The sequence below is a fragment of the Eurytemora carolleeae genome, unplaced genomic scaffold, assembly GCF_000591075.1.
Source record: "Eurytemora carolleeae unplaced genomic scaffold, Eaff_2.0 scaffold117, whole genome shotgun sequence".
In the NCBI taxonomy this organism is placed as follows: Eukaryota; Metazoa; Arthropoda; class Copepoda; order Calanoida; family Temoridae; genus Eurytemora; species Eurytemora carolleeae.
The window spans coordinates 98,686-125,788 of record NW_019396401.1 but is presented as its reverse complement, the minus strand read 5'-3'; the positions used below and the strand labels follow the sequence as shown (position 1 = coordinate 125,788).

General features: G+C 32.6%; 3 protein-coding genes across 3 annotated transcripts; all 3 read left to right on the top strand.

Annotated features, from left to right (window-relative positions):
* The first annotated feature begins 341 nt into the window (after nucleotides 1-341).
* On the top strand, nucleotides 342-8,933 carry LOC111702486 (ovoinhibitor). The gene is made up of 10 exons (XM_023474193.1): nucleotides 342-530; nucleotides 1,772-1,847; nucleotides 1,957-2,049; nucleotides 3,781-3,903; nucleotides 4,841-4,974; nucleotides 5,216-5,274; nucleotides 6,192-6,368; nucleotides 7,511-7,675; nucleotides 8,509-8,574; nucleotides 8,919-8,933. Exons 1-10 carry the CDS (start codon nucleotides 380-382, stop codon nucleotides 8,931-8,933), a joined length of 1,059 nt encoding a protein of 352 aa, XP_023329961.1. The 5' UTR covers nucleotides 342-379.
* Nucleotides 8,934-9,551: 618 nt separating this feature from the next.
* LOC111702515 (very low-density lipoprotein receptor) lies at nucleotides 9,552-21,517 on the top strand. Its single transcript, XM_023474233.1, has 9 exons — nucleotides 9,552-9,646; nucleotides 10,888-10,938; nucleotides 13,879-13,965; nucleotides 15,593-15,722; nucleotides 17,887-18,041; nucleotides 19,352-19,440; nucleotides 19,951-20,005; nucleotides 20,914-20,984; nucleotides 21,327-21,517. The coding sequence occupies exons 1-9, from the start codon at nucleotides 9,606-9,608 to the stop codon at nucleotides 21,449-21,451; spliced, it is 804 nt and encodes a 267-aa protein (XP_023330001.1). The 5' UTR covers nucleotides 9,552-9,605; the 3' UTR covers nucleotides 21,452-21,517.
* A 1,964-nt stretch (nucleotides 21,518-23,481) lies between these two features.
* On the top strand, nucleotides 23,482-26,831 carry LOC111702529 (DNA replication complex GINS protein PSF1). The gene is made up of 5 exons (XM_023474258.1): nucleotides 23,482-23,608; nucleotides 25,444-25,522; nucleotides 25,989-26,057; nucleotides 26,684-26,733; nucleotides 26,782-26,831. Exons 1-5 carry the CDS (start codon nucleotides 23,512-23,514, stop codon nucleotides 26,814-26,816), a joined length of 330 nt encoding a protein of 109 aa, XP_023330026.1. The 5' UTR covers nucleotides 23,482-23,511; the 3' UTR covers nucleotides 26,817-26,831.
* Nucleotides 26,832-27,103: the final 272 nt, after the last annotated feature.

The window sequence follows — 27,103 nt, the reverse complement described above, 5'->3', positions numbered from 1 at the left end:
CTTCAGCAAAATATTAGAATTTGGAAACATGGGCGGTGGGAGTAACCTAGACCTATAATAATCGTAACATTGGCGAAGGCGGGCTTCTCAGCTAGTAGTCTACATATATCCTGAAATATCCCTAAAGAAGCTACTACAAGATATGATAGCTCTATAACCTATACCATAAACTAGCTCTAAAGAAGCTACGAGGTCTCAAAGTCGTGCCAGACACTATTTGCACATTAAACATTTTTTAAAGCATATTTATTTCTTTAAATTCTGATCTTAAGAAAATTCTTAAAATAATTAGATAATTGCAAATATTTTGACATTTCTGTTTTTCTAGATCTTCATTTTCGTCTTGTTGTCCGCGCATCATCCATCATCTTTTTGTGTGATGCCCTTGCAGTTTGCGTACCAAACTATTCCTTTAAGATGTGACGGATCTATTGACTGTACTGATGAGTCTGATGAGAATGGTTGCCTTGATGTTGAATGCAGATCCTGGCAGTTTAAATGCAAATCAACAGGAATATGCATTCATAGAGGTAACAGGATAGGGATAAACAAGGTTTTTACCTAAGGTTCGTTACTCTAGATTAGGGTTTCCAACGAAAAAAAAATATTTCACCGAAAATTTGCATTTCGTTCGCTCGAGAATTTTTTTACTTTTTTAGCGAAATTTCGCTTTAATAAAATAAAGCAAAAATTTCACAAAAAAAATGAAATTATGCGAATAAAGCAGGAAAATTTCGCGAAAAAATACCGTTCATTTAAAAGAATCTTTCTTGTCATTGACTGGATCATGGCCTAGCTGGATTTGGGTGAACGTACATGGATGAAAAGAAAGTCAGAAAGATAGCTAGAGAAATCAAATTCTCTTCATCAAATATTTATTAAAGTAAAAGAAAAGAAATTGTTAATATGAAGCGAAGCGTTTAGTTCGCTGGAAACCCTACTCTCCATGCGCTCGCTTCGTCACACTAAACTAAGTGTTTGACCGAAAATAAGTAGATTTTAAAGGAGAGTGGATGATTCATTTGTGTACTTTCCCGTTTTGCCATCTAAATTCCGTACTTATAGTGTGTTTTTTTGCTCTATCAAGTCTATAAGTCGGTACGGTACTTCCAATGAGCCAGAGCTTTCAATTTATTTTACTTAATAATTTTCACATATTCGTGACTGATTTATACCCTTGAACATTCTAATTTAACAACTAAAAGTGAAATAATTATATGGAGTATAGACGTAATTTCAAGAAATTCTGTTCAACCCCCCCCCCATATCCCCCTACTTGCGACATAGACTTCGTTTAATAGACAAAGGTTTGAAGAGTACCGATGTAAATTGGACATACTTCTAAAGAGGAAGGTCACTTAAAATTAAACACACAGTCCCTTTAAAGGTAAAACTGTTGTGAGCCTAGAAACTATGCCCGTGTCTAGATTTGATGATGATTAAAGTTTGCTTGAGTATATACCCCTTCGAGCACTTCTCAGTAATGGTATCCCCAACGGGAAACATAGTTGATGTTTGTGCAGGGCGGTCCATATCATATTGGATCGTGGATAGCTCATAAAAGAATTGTTTTGGATAAAATGTGAATTTTTACAGGATGTCTCTCTTTCTACGCACCATATAGATATATTCATAGAGTTTTATAAACATTGTCGCTACTCTGTCGGTTTTTTTTTGTACACTAAAAAGTAATTCGCGGATTTTTGCAAATATTTTTGCAGATTTCCTTTAAATCTCAGCTCAGCTACTTACTTCTAATTATCCCTGCTAGGTCTGCAATGTAATGGAGAAGTTGATTGTCTGGATTCGACAGATGAAAATAATTGCGAAGCTGAACAAAACTTTAGGATTTGTGTCAATATACGTTCTTCATTTTTTAATTTTCGACAGGATTTTTTTGGGTAAGATAGATAAAAAAGAATTATGAGCAGATAGTGATAACATTGACAACAGCAGTGAAACAACTGAGAGTCCAATTGATAAAGAACTGGATCAAAATGATATCTTTGGATTTGAAAATGATAAAAAGTGCAAGAGAAACTGCCCAAGGTAAATCTGTTTCATCTAAAAGTAAATAAAAACAATTGCATCCAATTTTCCTCTGCACACTGTATTTATACCGGCCAAAACCAGACTCATACGTATCTATCATTTTTATTTCTGGTTTATTTCTCTATAACTAAGTTCAGCTTATATTTACATACAGCACACATTTTACTGCTTAAAGTACGATGGGTAAAATTTTAAAAAAGGAGGAAATGGTTCTGTTGTTCTGTTGTAAGGTAGTAGTAGGGTCATTTGAAAGTACGTTCACTATATACTTTTTAAATCAAAATCAGAGATGATACTTATGAGGAAGTCCAGCTTTGGTTAGTGGAAATACAGTGCACCAAGGGTAATAAATTGTAATATTATTACCACTAGGCTTTTAGGGCGCTTCGCGCCCATCTTCTATTTCAACTTTTTATTGTGGCTTTATCTCTGAACATCTTCTCTTTGTACAGTATAAAACAAAAACAAAAAAACTTTGCGGATTTCATAATATTTTTTTGCGCATTTTCAAAATTTTTCTTTTTGAAATGTAAACAAATAGAACTTGTTCACAATTTAAATAGAAGATGGGCGCGAAGCGCCCTAAAAGCCTAGTTATATATAAATTTGACTTGTCTGTCTGTTTGTTTGTATCCAATAAACGTCAAAACGGCTGAACCGATCGGGCCCAAATTTGTTGTGGGACATAACGTGACTCCCGGTAAGGTTTATGAATGATAAAAATTTTAAAAATGTGTGTTTAAAAGTTTTTTATTTTTGTAAACATTTTTAAAATCTTAAAATACGCAAACTTTTTTTTGAAAATTCGCGAAAAATTTTTAAGAGAACATGTTTGTTTGTTTGTATCCAATAAACGTCAAAACGGCTGAACCGATCAAGCCCAAATTTTGTGTGGGACAGGGAAGGTTTATGGTCAATCAGACTTTAAATATACGTATTCTTAAAATATTTTTAGCTTAAACTATTTAATTTTTTAAAATTTTAAAATTGCGCGAAAAATATTATGAAATCAGCAAAGGAATTGAGTTTTTGCCACAAACTCTAATTTTCTAACCCCTCTATCTTTGCGACCCGATGTCGTATATCTTAGATATTTCAAACTATGAACTCTGTTTGATCAAATAGTCGTAGTTTGAAATATCAAAGGTTTACACCATCGGGTTGCAAAGATTTAGGTATTAGAAAATTTGAATTTGTGACTAAAACTCAATTCCTTTAAACAAATTTTATACTGTGCAAAGAGGAGTCGCTCAAAGATAAAGCCACAGTTAAATGTTGAAAAAGAAGATGGGCGCGAAGCGCCCTAAAAGCCGAATTATTTAAATTTGTCTCCAATCTCCATGTTACTTTTTGCCTTATGATGGCTCATTGGAAACATTAATCTAAGAAAAGAAGGAAAAAGATTATGCTTTTCACAAAAAGTAATAAATTTTTCGTTTTTTTGAAGAAATTTTTTTTCTTTTACACGTAATATTGTTAACAAAAATTAGATTTTATGCCGCCAATTTATTCCCCTTTTTTCCTTCTTTCTTTCATTTTTCTTTTCCTTCTATTCATTTTTTTTCTTTTCTTCTGTTTTGTCTTAGAAAGTGTGCCCACCCCCTTCAGGGGTAAAAGAGGGAGCACGTGCCCCTGTGCCCTCCCCTTGTTTTGGGCCTGGATATAACGACAGCATGGTTCCTCCACAAAAGGATGGTAAATACTTCAAATAATGTTCCAATCATTCAGAATGTACCTGCCCGTGTGTGGATCAGACGAGGTGACCTACAGTAACAAATGTCTGTTAGACCTTGCTTCCTGTTTAAACAATGTTGAACTGACCGTCAACTATTACGGCGAATGTATTGACAGGTCAGTAGTACATAGATTCAGCTAGCTTGTTATCAAATTTTGCATTCATTTTCAAGACAGGGTCGACTTTGAAGTGTCTCAAAGCCTTGTGCTTAGTTTTTACGGCTTTAAAGGGAGTGTTCGCGAAATATAAAAGGGGTTATAGTCTTACGGCGAAAAATAATCGCTTTTATCGCTTCTAATCATACTCCTCTGTTGCGTCTATAAGGATACAATTGTTAAAAACGACGTATACTGAAGAACGTGGCGTCCATATACAAATTCAGAAAGTTGCACCATTTCATTTTTCGCAAACACTCCCTTTAAATCGCTAATGTTTTTATGTAGATCTTTAAATGTATCTTTTAAATCAATATATAAAGGTAGATTTATTCTAAATAAGTGAATTCAAATAGTACTTCTAAATTAAGTACTCCTAAATTAAGTAGAAATGAGAAGTTTATTGTTGACATATAATTACATATTATTCGTTGTCTCTGCATGAATCTAAAAGTCATTTTAAAAAAACCTCGCTTGAAAATTGCCGATTTCCAATTCGAAAACCAGGAATGTCTCCATCAAGCGGTGGCAAAGGGAAGGGTGACTTGTAATTACATACAAACAGTACCTTGAAGGGATTAAAGACGTAATTTCAAGTAACCCTCCATGTGAAGATGGCAATGTCTGATTTACAACGGTACCTTAAAAGATTTTTTCTGATTAAGTATGAATTAATTTAGATATCCAAATTTTTGTTTCTTAACACTGTTAATATTCATTTGCGGTTTCTCTGCAAAAGTGACTTGTGCATTTCTTGCTTTTAAGAATTTATCATAAGGAAACACCTTTTGATCAAATGAAGGTTTCAAGGTTTCTGTTGTGAATCGGGACATGCCATCTTTGCATGGATGGTCACAATTGAAATTACGCTTACAGTCCCTTTAAATCTTCTGCCTAGGATGGATGACTGCCCACAGTGTTCTGATTATTATGAACCAGTTTGTGGTTCAAATAATATTAATTATAATAATACATGCTTTCTCAGCCATTACAACTGTATTTCAAAGTCAAGCATTTCTATAAAAAATACAGGTAAATGCGCGCAAACTAAAATATAAACAAATTATATATTTTTAAAATTAATACAAAGTGTGATGAAAATTTTAGATTGGAATTAATGTTTATATATTTTATCACAGTTTATTTTAAGTGATTTTTTTAACGTTCTTTTAAGTGCATGGGGAGAACTTAAAATTCTGAAGCCCTTTGTGACTTTTAACAAAAAAAATCAATCAAATTTATAAAAATGATTTACATCTCTAATTTTTTTCAGGTCTTTGTAAAGTTGAAAAAGTGGAAACTGATGAAATCTGTTCTTTATTCTGCACAAGGGTATTTTGTTACTGTAATCTACAGGGTTACCTAAAAAGACGAGACTTTAGAGACTACTGTACGGAAATATTTCGTCTTATTTCTTTCATTCATGGGCCCCCGCATTTTTGCACTTCCATATTTCTTTTCCGGATTATGTTATAGACCTTAAAAGACGGTCGAAAATATGGGGTTTCCAATTTAAATCTCCGGGTCTAGCTCCAACGAGAATTTGGGGTTCCCCATCGAGACGTTCATGGGGGTCTTCAATGAATTGGGGTCTCCAATAGTACTCCAATGGGGATGATTTCTTCCTAGACTCTTAGTATTCAATTATTCAATAATGAGAAAACTGAAAAATTGCGGATATCCATGAATCAGGAGATTAAGCAGATTCTGCGTAACATCTCATTTCAAATCGTTAATACCACACTTTGATTTAGGTTTCACTTCGACCTGGACAATTCATTAACAATAAATAATAATGTTATTAAGCTGAACAAAGGTTTATAAAAATAGAAATAAGTTATTTATAGTCTCTGACTCTTGCCTCTTCACCATTATAGTATTTTCTAAAAAGCAATATATCTAAAAACATTTTCTTTCCTGGTCAAATATCGACTTCTTAAGTGACTTCTTTGTACTTTTTACCTTTTAAAGACGTGGGGGGAGGTTTACTTTATTTAATTACATTTTCTTATTCTGAGCTAGAAATAAAACTTCAAAAATTAATTACATTCTGAAATTAATCTTTAAATGTGAACATTGAGCTAGTTTGGCTTTAACATTTTTGATGAGTTGTAAAATGCTAAATATTAGTTAATATTTCTTTAATCCTTTAAAAAGTCTGTTACTTGATATTACCTTTACTTATATTTAAGGGTAAACAAAACTCTAGTTACATTATTATGCATAGCTTTATGTTATTTTGTATTAAGGACTATAACCCTGTCTGCGGAACGGATGGAGTAACGTATGAAAATGCTTGCTCCTTGAACAGAGAAGCTTGCCTTACCGACCAGAACATTACAGTACTGTACAACAAGGGGTGTCAAGAAGGTCAAGAAGATCAAGACGGTCAAGAGGCGCCAAAGTGTACACTTGCGTGTACAAAGGTAGGTGTAAGCCACACATTAAAACATTTAATTCATTTAATCTTATACTTAAATAGGGCGGGGCACTTTCCAACTTTTTCTAGCAATTTCGTTCACGGTTAGTTCCCACCGTAAAAAGAGAGAAAAATTTAGGTAGCCGTTAGTTTTAAAGGTAAGAACAGAACGTTTTTTCACTTAACGGTATTTTCCGTTTTTTAAAGTTACCGTTAGTTAACGATCTCAATGTTATCAATGGTTTTAACAGAAAATATTCTGTTAACGTTTTTTTTTTCAATTAATAGCATTAGCCGTTTAGAAATTGCGCGACAAATTTGTTTTAACGGTTTGTTAAAGGTTGCAATTGTAGTAAAAATTCCAAAATTTCCATTAAAAAATCGTTGACAGTTTATGAAATTGGATTTACGGCAAAAACTAAATTGCAAAAAAATCTTTGAAAGTTCCATCATATAAATAGACTGAAGGCGACATTTAAAAACATCAAAATATGTATACAATTTTTGCTGTTGTTGTAAGTTCCATGCAATTTTAGCGGGAAAAAGTTACCATTTTTTAGAACCCATCCGTTACATTTTTGTTTTCAAACGTAAATTTTTTTTTCAAAAACGACTAATCCGTTTTGTTAACGATTTTAAATTAGCGGTTTTTGTCGTTTGTTAACGAACTCTTCCGTTAATTTTCAAAAACCTCTGATTCGCTAACGAAACTTTGCTTAACCCTACTTAAAGGGACTGTAAGGGTGATTTTAAGTGACCTTCCATGTATAGAGCGGCATCACAATGGTGTACCCTTTAAACTTTTTTTGCAAACAGAAGGGGTAAAAAAATATTTTGACTGCTGGAAAGTGGAAACACAGTTTATCATTAGAAAGACGTTATTTTCAAGTGATGCTATAAAGTAATGGAACAGCTTTGTTGTGGTCAAACTGTACAGTGTACACAGCGTACACCAGGTTTCATAAGGATTCATTCAACAGCTATTAAACACATTTAAACTTAAAGCTATCTCTTCTCGATGAACAGTCAAAGGTTTAAAGGGTGCCGTTTTGAATCAGGCATTGCATTATTTGCACGGAGGGTCACTTAAAATTATGCGTACAGTCCCTTTAAACAATATTAAACAATTAAAACTTAAAAAATATCTAGATCTATCTTCCTCTGTGTGGATCTGATGGGGTGACATACAGTAATGAATGTATCATGCAGAAATCTGCATGTACAGAGGATAGGAAGATAGATGTTGTACACTCTGGACCATGTATTGGAGATGAGGAAACCAACTCTACGCGGTGCAACAGAGCGTGTCCAAAGGTAGAATTTTGGCAACGCGGTGTATCAGAACATGACCAAAATTAGAACAATAGCAAACTCTACGCGGATAAACAGAACATGTACAAAAGTACAATCTTAGCATTCACTATGCGGTGTAACAGAAAATGAACTATAAAGTAGAACTCTAGCAAACTTTACGTGGTGAAACAGAACGTGAACAAAGTAGAACTTCGGCAAACTCTATGCAGTGTAACAGAACATGATCAGAAGCAAAGAATTATTATGTAAAGATAGTTATTTCAGAGGTTAACTCATTTTTTGTACTGGAGTGTACTGTCTCTGGGCCGTAAAGTAAACAAATGACGGATGTCACAGCCTAACATGGGATCCATCTTTCACATTAAAAATACATAAAATATTCTGGTCATAGGAAACTATTATTTGAATTATCAAAATTATCAAAACTAAATGCTTTTCTCCTCCTCGGATACTATAAGAACACTGATGCATCTATTTTTGTTTACAAATACCGCCCAGAGATAACTGGTTTCAATATGTACGCAGAGAATACGCAACCGCAATTAACTTTCCTTGCCTTATTACCTTGATCACTTAAGAAGAACGTTAATTAACTCTTCTTGGTGCAACAGTATATGTACAATTAAAAATTGAACTTTGGCGTACTCTACGCCGTACAACAGAACATGTACAAATGTAAAGCGAGAGTTTGGTTACTACTCGCAAGGTTATGACAAATTAAATTGTATATTGCTGAAAAGAGAGCAATTCGAAAATATTCAGAAAAGGATAAGCTCAACAAATCAGCTTTAAAAAATAAGTAAAAGATTGAAACAAGTTTTTCGTGCTTGAAGGTACACGCAGAATTGATCAATGCCAATTCTTGGGAATCTTTATTAGATATATTGGGGTTGATTCAGGTTAGAATTATTTCTTTTTCACAAATGCGCAAAATTTTAAATAAACCACTAAGGGGGAACAATGTTTTAAGTTTATACGAAACACTTGGGTTCTTATACAATTTACCCCTAAACATTAAATCGAAAGAATTTATGAAATGTCCTCTTGGCAATTTTTCAATGGGTTTTATACTATTTTACGTAAATCTCAGTATTTACGAAAATGAATAAATAGCCAATGAATATGCGGGAACAGTTTTAAAGAGCTCCATATAATCATTTAATTAAAAAACTAAATACCTGCAACATTCCATTATCAGAAAGTGAAGAATACGACATTTGATAAATTCTTTCGATGTATTTAGGGTTTAACTGTATGATTTTTATGAAATGCAGATATTATTATTAGCGATTAAGAACGAATTTCCAAAGAAATTTTTCGACTGAATGTTTAAAAATTGGCACGTAAATTTACTTGTTACAACATTTTTTGGAGTGATTGCATAAACAGGAAAGGAGGAAGAGTGGAGGAATTAAGGAAAATTATTGCCCAAGTACTAAAAATCTACATTTTGAAATTTTGTTAACGAATATCAGAAATATTATAAATACCTAGTAAGTGTAATAAACCATCTTTTTTAGTTAAATAATCAATATGAACTTATGAAGTATATTTTAGAACATATTGGTAATTACCCAGAGAATGTATATATTTGCATACTTTCGGATATTTTGAAATAATGTCAAAAAAAAATTTCAATCGGATTTCCGAAATTTCTAGAAAATCGAAATTAAAAAAGGAATAAAATTTTGATAAGTATCAGTTTTACGTAAATCACATTTTTGGTTTATTTTTTTTTGGCTCACCCTGTGGAAATTTAGATTTTTGTGGTTTTACAAAGTTTGAATTGTGTCTGAAAAACATGTCATCTATTCATCTTTTGTTGTTGGATAACTAATTTCCTTCTCCTGAATTCCTCTTCGGTCAAAAAAAAGAAGCATATTCTTTGTTCATTATTTTTAGAAAAACTGAGGAGTCTGATCCATTTGCCATGTTATTTGAGAAATCAAACAATATACTTTGTCCTACCAGGTAAAATTTAACTTTTTTGTAAAAAAAAAACATATTTATAGAAACAGTGTTTTGAACTTTTGAATGCACGGCACTAATTTTAATCAATTTAAATGTGATTAATTTATTTAAATCGATCTATCCCTGGAAAAAAAATGTGCACTTTTTTATGAAAGAGAGATTAGTTAACTCCATGAGAATGATTTAATCGTTTCAAAATCGATTAAGTCAGCATTGGCTCCATAACTTAAAAAGTTCTTGGCTTAGAANTATAGTACAGGAATGAGTGTATGGTACAGGAACAGTTGTATAGTACAGGAATGAGTGTATGGTACACCCCCCCTTATAAATGTTTGGGGAGGGGCAAAAAAAGTTTTTGCGCTACGCACGAGATAATTGACCTATTGCCCCCCACCCCTTCTAGCTGAATGTCTAGCTACGCGCCTGGTTCAGTTTAGCAGTTTGCAGTTTAGTTTGGTTTTCCCTATTTTTAAAATTATTAGAAACACGCAAAACTTTTTAGATCTAAGGTTGTCGATCAAGAATCTTTTAGAATAAATTTAGTCAATCTAGAATTTTGAACTTTAATGTCTAAAGCAAACTAAATCTATAAGCTCAAAAAAAAATTAGAAATACGAAAAGGGTAAAACTTGGTAACTTGATTCCATGTAAAAATTCGGGGGGCAACTAGTAATTAGAGGGCACCTTGTATCCCCTTTAATTCGATTTTAAAGAATTTTTAAATATTTGAAAACAGTCCCTTTCAAACTTTTATAGTTATCTTTAGCTCTTCTAAAACTATCTAAAACAGATATTAACAAACTTTTAGAAAAATGGAGGGCCACAAGAATGTCAGATTTCGAAGTACAAGTTATAATTTTTTGGTTAAAGAATACAGAAAATATGCTTTATACATGAGATAAAAATGAGATGAAATTAGTATGTGTATGAAAAAAAATAGATAAAAACAGTCTAATTGGAAAGGTGTTTTAAATTGGAAATATACAATGGAAAGATATTTGTCAGACAAGGAATTCCCCTTTACGCTTTGGTGTACTCCTTTTTTTTAATAATTTCAATTCAATTTCAATTCAATTTCAATTTCAGATTTATCAGATTTTTTTGTTTCCATTGACATTGTAAATTTCCAAACTTTCAAAGCCGCGACATCATTTTAGAGGGAACATTTCTTAACACTGGCGTCACAAAAAAGATGAAGTAGCAAAAAAATTATAAAGTTTCTAAAATTGTGAAATATTTAGTTGTCCTAACGATGATATTCCTGTATGTGGGGATAACTCCAAAACTTACAGGTAACTTGTAACTTGTAACTTGTAATTAGAGATTGGGCACAAGCACAACCTTTTTAAACTTTTTATGTTTTCAGTCTTGATCGTTTTTAGTTTGTTTTTACACTTATCTTCTTTTAGGATTACAATTTGGTACATATTGAGACAATCAACCTAAAAAGATTAAAAAAAACTTAACAATTTCACTACTTGTAGCCATATTTTTGCATTTCTTTGTAGAATTCAGATCAATTACAGTAGAAACTTTGAAATAATATAGATCAACCTCACTTCTTCTAGTTTTATTTTTGCATTTCTTTATAGAATTCAGATCAATTGCAGCAGAAACTTTGAAATAATATAGATCAACCTCACTACCTGTAGTTATATTATTGCATTTCTTTATAGAATTCATATCAATTGCAGCAGAAACTTTGAAATAATATAGATCAACCTCACTACCTGTAGTTATATTATTGCATTTCTTTATAGAATTCAGATCAATTACAGCAGAAAGTTAGAAATAATATAGATCAACCTCACTTCTTGTAATTTTATTATTGCATTTCTTTATAGAATTCAGATCAATTGCAGCAGAAACTTTGAAATAATATAGATCAACCTAAAATCCAAATAATTGTTATAATCTAATCAGTGACTTCTTGGGGCACCTTGAAAATGTTTTTGTTCATCATGAAATTTTAAATAATGTATATGTGTAAAAGAGTTATCTCCCTATTCCATAGTTATATTGGTCTATACTGTCAGTGTATAGTGTACTAGCGTGGAATCCCAGCTTTGTCTGGAGTTTTCCCTGTGAAGTCCATCCACTTAACTTAGAATTTTTAAGCTAGGGTAAGATTATACCAGTCGTTATACTGAGTAGTAAGTACCCCAATCAAATTTGGAGTCAAATCGGTCAAGGGGTTCATAACTTGTGTTCGGACATTTAAACAAATAGACTGACAAACAGAGATTACTACTTTGTATATATAAGATAGCTTGGGAACCCAGATTTACCTTTGTAGATAAAGTTTTCTTTATAAGTGTCAAGAGTCTTAGAACATTCACGTGGTTCCCAAATCAAAATTTGAGGCAAATCGGTTACAGGGTTCCTGATCGGACAGACAAATAGAAATAACTACTAATGTATATTCATAGAAAGTGTGTATTTACTGTACTTTATAGTTTATACTTTGTATTTTAGAAAAATGACACTTTGTATTGTACAGGAATGAGTGTATTGTACAGGAATGAGTGTATTGTACAGGAATGTGTGTATTGTACAGGAATGAGTGTATTGTACAGGAATGAGTGTATTGTACTGGAATGAGTGTATTGTACTGGAACGGTTGTATTGTACAGGAATGAGTGTATTGTACAAGAACGGTTGTATTGTACAGGAATGAATGTATTGTACAAGAACAGTTGTATTGTACAGGAATAAGTGTATTGTACAGCTGAACGGTTGTATAGTACAGGAATGAGTGTATTGTACAGGAACGGTTGTAGTGTACAGAAACGGTTGTTTAGTACAGGAATGAATGTATTGTACTGGAACAGTTGTATAGTACAAGAATGAGTGTATGGTACAGGAACGGTTGTATAGTACAGGAATGAGTGTAGTGTACAGGAACGGTTGTATATTACAGGAATGAGTGTATTGTACAGGAACAGTTGTATAGTACAGGAAGGAGTGTATGGTACAGGAACGGTTATATAGTACAGGAATGAGTGTATGGTACAGGAACAGTTGTATAGTACAGGAATGAGTGTATGGTACAAGAACAGTTGTATAGTACAGGAATGAGTGTATGGTACAGGAACGGTTTATGTATTTTTTTCGAGTTAAGTCAAGCCGAGGCAATTTCTTAACGTAATTTGCCAACATCTATATTCAAATAAGAACTGGGAGTGAATGTATAAGTAGTATCCCGTCTACGGACCAATGATGAAGAAGACTTCTTAGGTCAATCTACGAATAAAGTAGTGTACTGTACTTTTCATAAAATTAAATAATGGAATGTATTGTACATGAATGTGTGTATTGTACAGAAATGTGTGTATTGTACAGGAAGAAGTGTATTGTACAGGAATGAATGTATTGTACAGGAACAGTTGTATTGTACAGTAATAAGTGTATTGAACAGGAATTAGTGTATTGAACAGGAATTAGTGTATTGTACAGGAACGGTTGTATTGTACATAAATGAATGTATTGTACAGGAATAGGTATACTGAACAGGAATAAGTGTATTGTACAGGAACAGTTGTATTGTACAGGAACAGTTGTATTGTACAGGAATGAATGTATTGTACAGGAATGAATGTACTGCTCAGGAATGAGTGTATTATACAGGAATAAGTGTAATGTACATGAATAATTGTACTGTACAGGAATAAATGTACTGTACAGGAATGAGTGTATTGTACAGGAATAAGTGTATTATACAGGAAAAAGTGTGATGTACATGAATAAGTACATTGTATAGGAATGAATGTATTGTACAGGAATGAGTGTATTGTACAGGAATGAATGTATTGTACAGGAATGAGTGAATTGTACAAGAACGGGTGTATTGTACAGGAATGAGTGTATTGTACAGGAATGAATGTATTATACAGGAAAAAGTGTGATGTACATGAATAAGTATATTGTATAGGAATGAGTGTATTGTACAGGAATGAGTGTATTGTACAGGAATGAATGTATTGTACAGGAATGAGTGAATTGTACAAGAACNTGTATTGTATAGAAATGTGTGTATTGTACAGGAATGAGTGTATTGTACAGGAATGAGTGTATTGTACAGGAATGAGTGTATTGAACATGAATAAGTGTATTGTACAGGAATGAGTGTATTGTACAGGAATGAGTGTGTACTGGAATAAGTGTAATGTACTGGAATGAATGTATTGTACAGGAATGAATGTATTGTGCAGAGAAATTGATGAACTGTACAGGAATGAATGTGAGATGAGGATGGAGGAGTGTACCCTGGGTATGGTGATCAACATCAACTACAAGGGAGAGTGCAGATCAACTACTGGGTAAATAATATAATAATTTTTTTTTGAGTCGATTGCTAGTTGTTTTGAGATTTCATTCCCTGATAAAATGCAACCCCTTCCAGAAAAAATAGACTGAAGCACTGATAATATCGAGAAAACGTAAAGCCAAATTCTTTAATATAAAGTTGAGATAACCCTGTCAGGAAACTAAATCTAGATTTAAAGAATATATTTCAGCGTATACTCGCCTTGTGAGGGCAGCACGAAAAAAATACTTCGATGATAAATTTCAAGAATATAGTAAAGATTGTAAACAAACATGGCAAGCTATTAATAGTGTACTAGGAAGGGAACGTAAAACAGTAACCAATCCTGATGCATTTGTCAGCAATGAAAAAGTTCTCTCAGGGGCGGTAGAAATGTCAGAGGGTTTGATATTTTTTGCTAATATAGGTTTTGATCTACAGGGTGTCCCAAAAAACATGGGAATTCAGTGACGAATTCGATATCGTCTTTTCAAATAATTCTTTGATTTAGTACAGTGATACCTACTGAGATCCTTAATTCATTTCTTAGATAAAATATACAACGCACTAAATAAACCTGTATCCGAATATACTCTGGGAATTTTTATAGATTTAACTAAAGCTTTTGATACATGTGATGTGGAAATTATACTGAGCAAGCTTGAACAATATGGATTTCGTGACACTTAAAGAAATCTCTTGTACCACTGCAAGGGTCGATATTAGGACCAATTTTATTTCTATTTCTTATCAATGACCTTCCTCAAGCATCGACATTTTTTACAATTCCTTTTGCCGATAATACAACACTGCAACTATATTCAACTTATACGATGATTTGGAAAACTTATAGCTCTCTAAAATAGAAGATTGATATAAAGCAAACAAACTGACTTTAAATGCGTCTAAAACCAAATATATTCTCTTCAAAAAAAAGAAGATGTAAATATCACCTCTCTTAAACTTCTAAAAGATAATAAAGGTATAGAAAGAGTATGAACTGGATGTAAAAATGAATCTTTTAAGTTTGTAGGTGTTCATTTAGACGAAAATCTTAACTGGAACCATAATCTTAAGTCAGTTAAAAACAAAGCATCCAGTGCAGTTTTTGCATTGTCATGTGTAAAAATATTCTTCTTAGTAATATTAAACTAACGATTTACTATTCTTTATTTCGATCATTTATTGAATATGGAATTTCAGCCTGGGAGAGAAACAAATGTTTTGAAATGAAACAAAATCACATTTACGGAAACGAGCAATACGATTAATTGATAACTCAAAAGCCACGTGACCACGTCTCATAGTGATCCTCTTTTCCATAAGTGTAAGATTCTAAAGATTATTGATCTGGTAGACTTTAACCAAGCTAAATTTATGTATAAATATACAAAAAAAAACTTCTCCCTAGTCCCTACATCTTTTCAGGACATTTAATCAAAACAGCCAAGAGCTATTTTACACCTAATTGCTTTATACTTGTACTGTTAAAATAATTATCAATTTGTAATTGTAAACTCGTTCTGTACACAGATACATGTACTTTAACTGTCTCAGGGTTTTTTTAAACGAAAACCCCCTAAATATTGGAATTACGAAATCTAATGTTATATCTGTATTGTTATTAATCTATGTTACAGATGTTCTGACTTGTGTGAATCCACGAGTACCCAGCGAGTGTGTGGGTCAGATAGGTTGACCTACGACAATGTTTGCCAGCTACAGATACAGGCCTGTCAGACTGCAACAAATATTACAGTTGTTCATCAGGTATGAAAAAATAAATTTTTAATAGCACTTGTCCACCTCAGGGTTGTCAAGTAATCTACTATGAACTAAATTGGACCCGATCTGTACAGTCATTTCCACGTTATTAGTATTAAAAATAGACAAACTTTTATATATTTTTTTAATGACATTTGATCAAATATCATATCATATCTCATCAGAAACCTAACAAATCTCATCAGAATCCTAACCCATCTTATCACAAACCATTCAAATCTCATCAGAATCCTAACATGTCTTATCAGAAACCTAACTAATCTCATCAGAATCCTAACATACATCTTTTCAGAATCCTAGCATATCTCATCAGAATTCTAATATATCTTATCAGAATCCTAACCTATCTCTTCAGAATCCTAACATTATATCAACAGAATTCTAACATACCGCTTCAAAATCCTAACATATCTCATCAGAATATTAACGTATATCAACAGAATCCTGACATATCTCATCAGAATCCTAACATATCTCATCGGAATCCTAACATATCTCATCAGAATCCTAACATATCTCATCGGAATCTTAACATGTCTCAATAGAATCCTAACATCTCATCAGAATTCTAAGCATATCTCATCAGAATCTTAACATATCTTATCAGAATCCTAACATATCTCATCAGAATCCTGACATATCTCATCAGAATCCTAACATATCTCATCAGAATCCTAACATATCTCATAGGAATCCTAACATATCTCATCAGAATCTTAACATGTCTCAATAGAATCCTAACATCTCATCAGAATTCTAACATATCTCATCGGAATCCTAACATATCTCATCAGAATCTTAACATGTCTCATCAGAATCCTAACATCTCATCAGAATCCTAACATATCTCATCAGAATCCTAGCATATCTCATCAGAATCTTAACATATCTCATTAGAATTTTTACATATCTCATCAGAATCCTAACATATCTCATCAGAATCATAATATATCTCATCAGAATCATAATATATCTCATCAGAATCATAATATATCTCATCAGAATCCTAATAAATGTCATCAGAATCCTAACATTTTCTGACTGTCATATATTCTTGTTTAAATGTAGGGCGGATGTTCTCACTGTATTATTTTTAAATGTAGGGCGGATGATCTAACCGCCAAATTATTGTTTAAATGTAGGGCGGATGTTCTAAATGTCATACTATTGTTAAAATGTACGGCGGATGATCTAACTGCCATATTATGGTTTAAATGTAGGGTGGATGTTCTAACTGAAATATTATTGTTTAAATGTAGAGAGGATCTTCTATCAGTATTATTTTTTTAAATGTAGGGCGGATGTGCTAACTGTAATATTGTTTTTTAAATGTAAGGCGGGTGTTCTAACTGTCCTAATATTGTTTAAATATAGGGCAGATGTTTTAACTGTCAAATTATTGTTTAAATGTATGGCAGATGTTCCAAGTCTCAAATTCTTGTTTTAATGCAGGGATGATATTCTAACTGTCATACTATTGTTTAAATCTTATGGCGGATGTTCTAACTGTAAGGCGAATGTTCCAACTGTCAAATTCTTGTCCTAATGTAGGGAGTATGTTCTAACTGTCATTCTGTTGTTTACATGAAGTGCAGATGTTCTAATTGTATTTTTTTTATGTAGGGCGAATGTACTTACTGGCATATTATTGTTTAAATGTAGGGCGGATTTTCTAACTGTATTATTGTTTAAATGTAGGGAAGATATTCGAACCTACATATAATTATCAAAATGTAGGGCGGATGTTACAATTTGCATATTCATGTTTAAATGTAGGGCGGATGTTCTAACTGTCATATCATTATTTAAATGTAGGGCGAATATTCTAACTGTCATACTGTTGTTTAAATGTAGGGCGAATGTTCTAACTGTATTATTACTGTATTATTTTTAAATATAGGGCGGTTGTTCTAACTGTAAGGCAAATGTTCCAACTGTCAAATTCTTGTCATAATGTAGGAAGTATGTTCTAACTGTCATACTGTTGTTTTAATGAAGGGCAGATGTTCTAACTGACTATTATTTTTTTTATGTAGGTGGATGTTATAACTGTCATATTGTTTAAATGTAGGGAAGATATTCAAAGTGACATATCATTTTTTAAATGTAGGGCAGATATTCTAACTGTCATATTGTTGTTTAAATGTAGGGCGAATGTTCTAACTGTCACCCCCTGAATGAATGGATGTGCCGGGATACGATGTGTGTCTCGAACTCTAAGCTCTGTGATGGAAAACTGGATTGTAAGGATGGGTCAGATGAAAGCTTTTGTGAGTTTGTTTGCAAGAACGGAGACTCTATCAGGGAACTGAACATTTTTATAAACAAGATACATTTAAAGGGACTTGTAGACGTAAATCCAAGTGACCCTTCGTTTGAAGAGAATTTCATTTTCAATTCACAACGAAACCCTTTAAGAACCTCTATCTGAAATCAATGATTAGCCAAAGGTATAAAAAGTACCTTTTTGAATTATTTCTTTAGTTCCTAAAGCTGATAAAATTAAGGTTCACACCCAAAAATAAAACTTATGAAGACTAAAATCTGAAGGTTACATTTTAAATAATTTAATAAAAAATAGCGAAAAATGTAAATCTAGTGTGAAAGATAAATTCAATAAACACGATTTGAAAAATTCTGCAGATTATATCTACAGGGTTACCCACTAACGATGATACTTTAAAGACGGCCTAAACCTTGAAAGATGTCGGCCTGAACTTCTGAAGGTTTCATTTTTATCTGAAATTTTTTGTGGGTAACCCTTTTTAAAAACAAGAACCTCTATGGGAGAGATTAAAATACTTAGATTCTTATAGTCAATTTATCCTTTTTTTCTAAAAATAATCAATATTGTTCAAAGGATAGATCAATTTTATTAAAATCTATTTTTTGTACAATTGCATATCTAAAATCTAGCTTTGTCAGTAATCTTACAAATGAATTGGTTTGCGTATTAAGACTAGGTTTTAATACAGCAATTAGATGCATTCAATTTGGCTTGTTTGGTTAATTTTATGTGTTTGGTTTGGTTAGGTTTAGCATACTTAAATTAAAATTATTTCGTGGATTTTCTTTGAACCTCTTTGGTTTGTTAAGTTGATCAATCTTGAATCTTGATAAAAACTTTTTACTTAAATTATGTTTATCTTGGTTTGCTTGGGCAAACTTGAATAATTTCGCAGATTTTCTACTGAAAATTATGTTTGGTTTGGTTTGGTTGGGCAAATTTGAATATTTTCGAAGATTTTGTAATGAAAATTATGTTTCATTTGGTTTGGTTGGGCAAACTTAAAGTTAAATAATTTCGGAGATCTTCTTATGAAAATTTGTTTTGTTTGGTTTGGTTTGGTTGGCCAAACTTGAATAATTTCGCGGATTTTCTTATGAAAATTATGTTTTGTTTGGTTTGGTTTGATTGGGCAAACTTAAATATATTTTCATTAGAAAATGATTTCGCAGATCTTCTGATGAAAATTATGTTTGGTTTGATTTAGTTGGGAAAACTTAAATATTTTTGTAGATTTTGTAATGAAAATTATATTTGGTTTAGTTGGGCAAACTTGAATAATTTTGTAGGTTTTCAAATGAAAATAATGTTCGGTTTGGTTGAGTAGACTGCAGCAACAATGTGATGGGTTCCCTGACTGCATGAATGGAGAGGATGAGAATGATTGCTCTAATGTGTACACTGCGGGAATTTCAGGTATACATGTGCATTGTACATTGCATATTGTACATGTGCAATTTCTACATTGTACATCGTAGATGTGCAATTTCATGTATGAATGGACCAATTTACATTGAACATTTACAATTTCATGTAAACTTGTACAATGTACATTGTACAATTACATTTTAAATTTGTGCTTGCATATGCTAATTAGTATTCCTTAACTATACTGTTGTGACTGACGTTGCCCAGGTTTATATTATCACTTATAGTCATACTCCTACTGTTTATCCAGACTTGGCATTAAATTTTAACTGAAATATCCGGCGTTCGCCGTGGAATTAAAACAAAATCCAAATTTTCTATTACCCATGAGCTATAGATTCCCTCGAAAAAAAGTCTGCCAATTTGGTCCAACTCTTTTTTGCAAACATGCTATAGAAAACATACATTATATTTATATGAACTATACATATGAGAGAAAAGCTTTATTATGTAGAGGACAATTCCTGAGAAATCACATGTTGAATAATCTTTTTCTAGTTTGTGACGGTTTAGATGAATATATGTGCAAAGATACGTTCAAGTGTATTTCAAGGTAATACAATATTGAAACATTTTAATGAAATTAATAATTCAAAATATCGGGAAATCTAGTATTTTACTCGTAATTTTTCAGTCTAATATAAAAAACACCCCTTTAAAATTCTTAAACTTTTAACTAATAATTCTGTAAAAGAAAGTTTTCATTTGCATGCTCAAAATTATAAACACTGTAAGGGCAATGGTTCTTTTGTATGGTCAGTTTGACTTTAATAGAAGTCTCTCCATATCACTGCAAATTAACCAGGAGAAGAAAGTAATTGAGTCGTTGCAACAAATTCAATTTTTCCAATCCGAACATCTTTGCAACCTGATGGTATTAACCTCAGATATTTCAAACTTATATTAGTTGATCTAACATAATTCATAGTTAAAAATATGGTTATAGGCCAGTGGGTTGCAAAGATTGGAAAATCAGAGTTTGGGGCAAAGACTCAATTTCTTTATGCAACATTACACTGCTGGTACAACTTTGTGAACTCTAGTTTTGTTTTTAAGTATAAGAAATTTATCTGAGCACTTATGCGAAGTGTTCAAACATTTTTTTTTTTTTTTTAATAGCTCTTAAAAAGAGGAGTTGTGATTAAAAACATATAAAATTTAAATTTTCCGTGTTATTTACTTTAGTTTAAAGTGAAGGAAGGAATAGGAAACACATTTCAATTCCAATTCAAAACAATGACTTTGTTAGCATTATCATTCTAATCAAGTTTCTAAAAAGAATATTATCATATTTATAGCAATTCTCTTGTCAATAAATAAAACAAAAAATTATTTTTTTTAAAAATCATATACATATTTTATTCTTCTATAATTAACATTGCTAGGCATTCCATGTAAGAAAAGCTAGTCAAAAAGCAATTGTTAAAAATTGTTTAAAATCCAAAAATCAATCTTTTCTAGATCTAAAGTTTGTAATGGAGAAGTGGATTGCCCAAACGAAGACGACGAATTTGATTGTGCAAGATCTAAAGGTATATAATATATCAATACGGTATCTTGCATAGTTCATCCCTAGCCTTAATAAAATACAATAAAAAAAAATATTAAAAAGTTAAAAGAAATTAAAACATATATTCACATTATCTTTAAAATGTATTTTTTTTTAGGGGGGGGGGTGTTTAGAACCTTGACTTCTATTACCAGAAACCCAAACGTCTGTACCAATTTCTATACTTTCAATTGTTAAAGAAAATCATTTGATATTTTGATTTCTATAGTGAAAAAGTTACTCTCTTACATATTGTTTTTCTTTTATTTCTGTGACAAATCAATTTACGATTTTGTTTTTGTAATCCTGGATACTGATGTTTTAGTTCCTGACTGGAATGAAGTGGTTTGGACTGATGGAGACTATGGTGGAGTTGATGAAGATGCACGAGATGGTCGAGGAGATATTACAGCTGACGAAGAAGTTGATTATTCACAAGATTGGTTCTAGCTAACTTCTTACAAATTATAATATGTGTTAAAAACAGATTAAACAAATAAAAGGAAAGACATTTTTTGTTCAGTATAATTTAATTTTATTTTTTCCAATTTTGTTCTTATCGTAGATTTATCATTATTATCATTATTATTATTATTATCAAGTATTTCTATAAAGTTTTTGATCGATATATAACTTGTTGATAGCTACGCTTGTAATCCTGTCTGTATTTAGAGTCGAAGTAATAGCTTGTTGATTGCTACGCTTGTGTCCCATTTGTGGCATTTAGAGCCAAAGTAAAAGCTTGTTGATAGCTAAACTGAAACCCTGTTTTGATAAACAGGTAGAATCATTTGGGATCAATATATAGATTGTTTATAACTACGCCTGTGTCCCTGTGTGGCATTTAGAGTCTGAGTAATAGGTAGATTGATAAGCTACGCTTGTGTCCCTGTGTGGCATTTAGAGCCAAGTGGGTTGCGTCCTGGTTGACTTGGATAGAGGACTGGTTGTGCATGACTGATACAGTTTGGGGGACGAACTTTTAAGAGTACGGCATTTACTACAACTGTAAATATACATACATCAAGCATTTTTGATGACTAGTCCTAACATATGCAAAGTGAAAAAAAATAAGGTTTATACTGTAAATATTGTCTCTAAATTCCATATTTTTCTCAGATTTGAATACTTTATTCTGTATTCCTCAAGATGTTTCTGACACTATTTATATTATATTTAACAGAATCTTTAATTGTCAATCAATATTTAAAGACAATTAAGGAGATGAGCAAATTTTTAATGGATCTTTTGTTCCGCCCCTTCTCCCTGACAAATTCCCCCCCCCCTGGAATTCAGAGCTATCACACTTTTCAAATCTGAAACTGAAGAGTGAAGAACATAAATAGTTGTATAACAATTCATATAACAAAAAATGTGCAACTATTTAATTATTGTTTTTTCACTTGGCACTTAAGGGGCGTATTCAGGAATTTGATCAGGGGGGGCTTACATTTTTTTATCTTTCCAGGGGGGTAATGGGGATTCAGCATCCGCTGGGCCTGAAAACCCCCTGAAATCAATAGATTTCAATTTTCCAGAGATGCTTAGCCCCCATTGCCCCCCCCCCCCTAAATACGCCGGCCAAGGAGCATTGGACCTATAACATGCATAAAGATTCCAGTGCCCCTTTTGAAAAAGGAACTTTTTTGAACTTTTGAACAAACATAAGCAATTTGTATGGGTGGATCTCATCGTTTTCAACCATGTCATGGCGCATTTTTAGCCATCTGTTAACAATCGTAAATTTGAGTTTCTAGGTGCTTCATGGCAAAATTAGCACTGGCTCGATTCTAATTAAATTTTTTGTTATTGTTTTTTTAATTATTATTTTTTGTTAATATTCCATATTTTGAATTTTGTTTTTTTTTCTCTGATTTTATATTCCATGAAGTATGAGATACGTAAAACCTAGGATGCAGATCATTTTAGAAAAGTAATGGAGTTTTTGGATTTAATGGGGTTGATGAGCCAGTTCTGAGCCATGAGCCAAAAGCTGCCGACCAAGTGATGAATGGGATGTTTTAAGTTCGATCCGATCCTGTCCGCTTTTAATAACCGATTCATAGCTTTTATTTAAGAAGTTGAGCATACGAATTTTTACGCAAATATAATTAAAAATACGTTTAAAGTATTTTTTGGTTTTAAGGGTGTGTATCCTTTAAAGATATACAAGAAGCCAAATGTTTTGAATTCACAGTTCGAATTGCATGTCCTAGCAGTAGCCGCAGCGCTCGGCCCAGAAAGTGTCCTAACCTAACCCTAAATAATAAAAAAATGAAAAATAATAAATTTGCTGAAAAATAAGTGGTCATGTACAAAATTGATAGGAGGGGGTGGGGGTCCTAAAATCGTTCTCTAGGACAGACCCCAATGTTTTAAGTCAAAGAAAACAACGTAAAGGGTCTTTCCTAGGGAACGCTATTTTCGTTCGGGCCCTTCCCGCCACCCCCCCCCACCGCAATCATTTTGCATATGTTATTAATACGTTTTATTTGTGGATGTAGAGAAAAATGTACGGAGAAAAGGGAATACAGTTGATAAGAGAAGCGGCAAGGTCAGAGGAATCTTTGGCGCCCTTCAACGAAGATATCGTCAGACAAACGTTAGGTATAACGAATTTATTAATTTATGTTGTTTCTTTTATTTTTCATGACTTAATGACCGAGAAGAATAAATTGAAACGAAACAGTTTTGAAGATTAATTGGAAGAGTTTTATTTCAGGTTATTCAGCTCAAGGCTGGGCTACAATATCATCTTCCAAAGGAACTTTGTGAGCAACTTATACTCCAAGGAGTCCTAGAGCACATACCCTCCTAGAATATATTCTACAAGGAGTCCTAGAGCATATAATCTCCTAGGAGTCCGAGAGCACATACCCTCCTAGAACATATTCTACAAGAAGTCCTACAGCATATACCTTTCTAGAATATATTCTACTTGGGGTCGTAGGGCATATACCCTCCTAGAACTTATTCTAGTATGAGTCCTTGAGCATATACCCTTCTAAAACATATTCTACTAGGAGTCCTAGAGCATATACACTCCTAACTTACTCTACTAAGAATCATAGAGCATATACACTCCTAGAACTTACTCTACTAGGAATCATAGAACATATACCCTCCTAGAACTTATTCTACTAGCAGTCTTAGAGCATATAACCTCCTAGAACTTATTCCACTAGGAGTCCTAGAGCATATACCCTCCTAGAACTTATTCTACTAGGAGTCTTAGAGCAGAACTAGAACTTATTCTACTAGGAGTCCTAGAGCATATACCTTCCTAGAACATAAAATAAAACCCTCCTAGAGTATTATCCAATTCCGGTATCTTAGAACCTCTACTTTAGAAATATACTACGAACAACAGGGCATCCAAGATAATATTTTTTTTCTTTTCTAGAAAATAAGAATTGTAATTCAAATTCAAATTATAAATCCTTTCTTCTTATTCTTATATGAAACCTTTGTACCTGGTTTGATAACTGATACGCTTTACTTACTTACTATGTACCTTTTATTATTTTTATACAGCTTCATGATAAACAATAAACATCTACTGCACTTGTACATTTTTAAATGTATACCATTTACCACACAACGCATTTGTACTGTGCCTAATATAATCTGAAATTATACTTTTTTCAGAAAAATGCCTGACATGCATTTTTGTAGATGCATCTTTATGAAATTATAAGTTTAATGTGTAGTTGTGGGGCCTGGCTCCTAGCCTAGGCATTCGGTGCCCGTGCAGAAGCGTAGATAGGGGGGGGGGTAATTAACTTATCCTTCAGCCGCAGCGCTCGGCCCAGAAATTTTCGCGGCCCCAAGGATAGGGTGATCTTTGTTAATTTAGGGAACTAAAATTTAAAACTGGATATTAAAAGACAAGTTTTATTCTTTTTAACACTTTTTACCCAAAAATTCATTTAGTTCCCCCTATTCATGGCGTATTAAATCACAATTAAAAATAACACAACTTCTAGGGGTAAATTTAGTTTTAAAGAGGGAGTTGGACATGATTTTTCTAGAAATAAACACCCCTGAAATTACATACTATTATAAGGACCCGTTCCACCATTTGCGATTTCTCATTTTATTAATTTATCTAGAGAGGCAGGCATTCCTTGGTTGCGCCTCTATCTATAAATATGTTTTCACAAAAATTGTTCTCAACATATAACTATATAAGATTTCTTGTACATCTTCGCTCATATTAATATATTAATATGTATATATAATATACTTCCTTATGAATCATTATGTATATGTATCTGTGTATATATATATATTATACGTTAGCTTTATCTGGCCAAACGGCTGGACCAAATTGGCCAAATTTTTTCTCTCAAAAATAATTCTTTTATTAAATATTTTTTAAAAGGTTGTTCTTAAATTCCACTGGCCTACGCCGTGCACTTTACATATTATCGTTCTTGTAGAGGAAACAAGAAACCTCTGGGATGAGAACAGGGCCGAGGTGGCGCTAAACTCCACAATTTCTCCTGCCATTACGCTCAGGTTTAAAATTATAAACAATCCGTACTACAATACAATCGAAATCTATCGATGGGACTGTCACAGTTTCAATTTAACTTTCATTTTAAAAGACGAAGGGTAAGGCCCAATTCATAACAGTAACCTTCAAATCTGTATCTGATCACAATTGTGGAATTATCGACGTTTCCTAACTTCCTTCATTGTTTCTGAAGTTGCAATGTAACTTCATGTCACTTATCACAATTGAAAATCATCCTTTTTTAAAAGTAAACTTTGGATATTTCAATCAAATTCTTGAATTGATAAAGCTTTCAAGGATACCGTTGTGAATCGGACATTCCTCTCAGTCAATGGAAGGTTGCTTGATGTTGTATTTCTGTCCCTGTAAATTAAAAATAATGTTATTAACTATTTTTTTGTTCAACAGCTTAAGTTAAATACAGTGGAGGTTTTGTTGTGTGAAAAAATTAATATTTTATGTCTGTAGGCACGCTGCTATCGAGCGTAACAAAAGATGTTTATTAGCGTATCTAAACAATAGGATGGAGACAATCCGGTAGGTGGCAATATTATCATATCCAAGCAATATTATCATATCCAAGCAATATTATCATATCCAAGCAATATTATCATATCCAAGCAATATTATCATATTCAAGGAAGATTATCGAAAATGTATTTTTGGAAACACCTTTTTTTCTGTGTTCAAGGGAATTTGTTGGATAAAATGAAATCAACGTTTTTAAATTGTGATTTAGAAAATTATAACTAATTTTTAGCCTCTCATTGGTCCTCATATGTAAGAATATATGTTTGTGAAACTTTATATATATTTATTTAAATTTTGAATATATATACTGAAGTCGTAATTTTAATTGACCCTCCGCTTTTAGAGTGGGATATTGAATTCCAAAACGGTTCCATTTAAAACTAAGTATGATTAAGGATAACAGAGTTATTATTATTCTCCAGCTGAAAATTAATTATTCTCAATCAATGGGAGGAAATTCTGAGAATTTTACATTGAATTTATGGCGATAACGATAGCTTAATTCATCATTGTTGTTTCAGATGAATATTTCGTTGTGAATCAGACATGCCATTCTCAAAATATGGAGATTAATTGACATAACGCCTGCAGTTCCTTTTCTCACAATGTATATAATCCCTTCTATTGTTTAGTGAAATGAGATGGCAGTTTGGGGCAGTTTTACCTGAGGGTATACGGTTAAATCTAGCTGAACCAGAACTTGAGTTCTCCAGGTAGTGAATACGGTTAAATCTAGCTGAACCAGAACTTGAGTTCTCAAGGTAGGGAATACGGTTAAATCTAGCTGAACCAGAACTCGAGTTCTCAAGGTAGGGAATACGGTTAAATCTGGCTGAACCAGAATTTGAGTTCTCAAGGTAGGGAATACGGTTAGATCTGGCTTAACCAGAACTTGAGTTCTCAAGGTATGGAATACGGTTAAATCTAGCTGAACCAGAACTTGAGTTCTCAAGGTAGGGTATACGGTTAAATCTAGCTGAACCAGAACTTGAGTTCTCAAGGTAGGGAATACGGTTAAATCTAGCTGAACCAGAACTTGAGTTCTCAAGGTA

Bases quoted from the DNA above. Each gene is read 5' to 3' on its own strand.
- LOC111702486 (XM_023474193.1), top strand. From the start codon at position 380: ATGCCCTTGCAGTTTGCGTACCAAACTATTCCTTTAAGATGTGACGGA. The intron at 531-1,771 runs GTAACAGGATAG...TATCCCTGCTAG, and splicing joins AGGAATATGCATTCATAGAG to GTCTGCAATGTAATGGAGAA. The intron at 6,369-7,510 runs GTAGGTGTAAGC...AAAAATATCTAG, and splicing joins GTACACTTGCGTGTACAAAG to ATCTATCTTCCTCTGTGTGG.
- LOC111702515 (XM_023474233.1), top strand. From the start codon at position 9,606: ATGTTATTTGAGAAATCAAACAATATACTTTGTCCTACCAG. The intron at 10,939-13,878 runs GTAACTTGTAAC...TGAACTGTACAG, and splicing joins GATAACTCCAAAACTTACAG to GAATGAATGTGAGATGAGGA. The intron at 18,042-19,351 runs GGAACTGAACAT...TTGGTTGAGTAG, and splicing joins AAGAACGGAGACTCTATCAG to ACTGCAGCAACAATGTGATG.
- LOC111702529 (XM_023474258.1), top strand. From the start codon at position 23,512: ATGTACGGAGAAAAGGGAATACAGTTGATAAGAGAAGCGGCAAGGTCA. The intron at 26,058-26,683 runs GTAGGTGGCAAT...TCTATTGTTTAG, and splicing joins AATAGGATGGAGACAATCCG to TGAAATGAGATGGCAGTTTG. The intron at 26,734-26,781 runs ATCTAGCTGAAC...GAATACGGTTAA, and splicing joins ACCTGAGGGTATACGGTTAA to ATCTAGCTGAACCAGAACTT.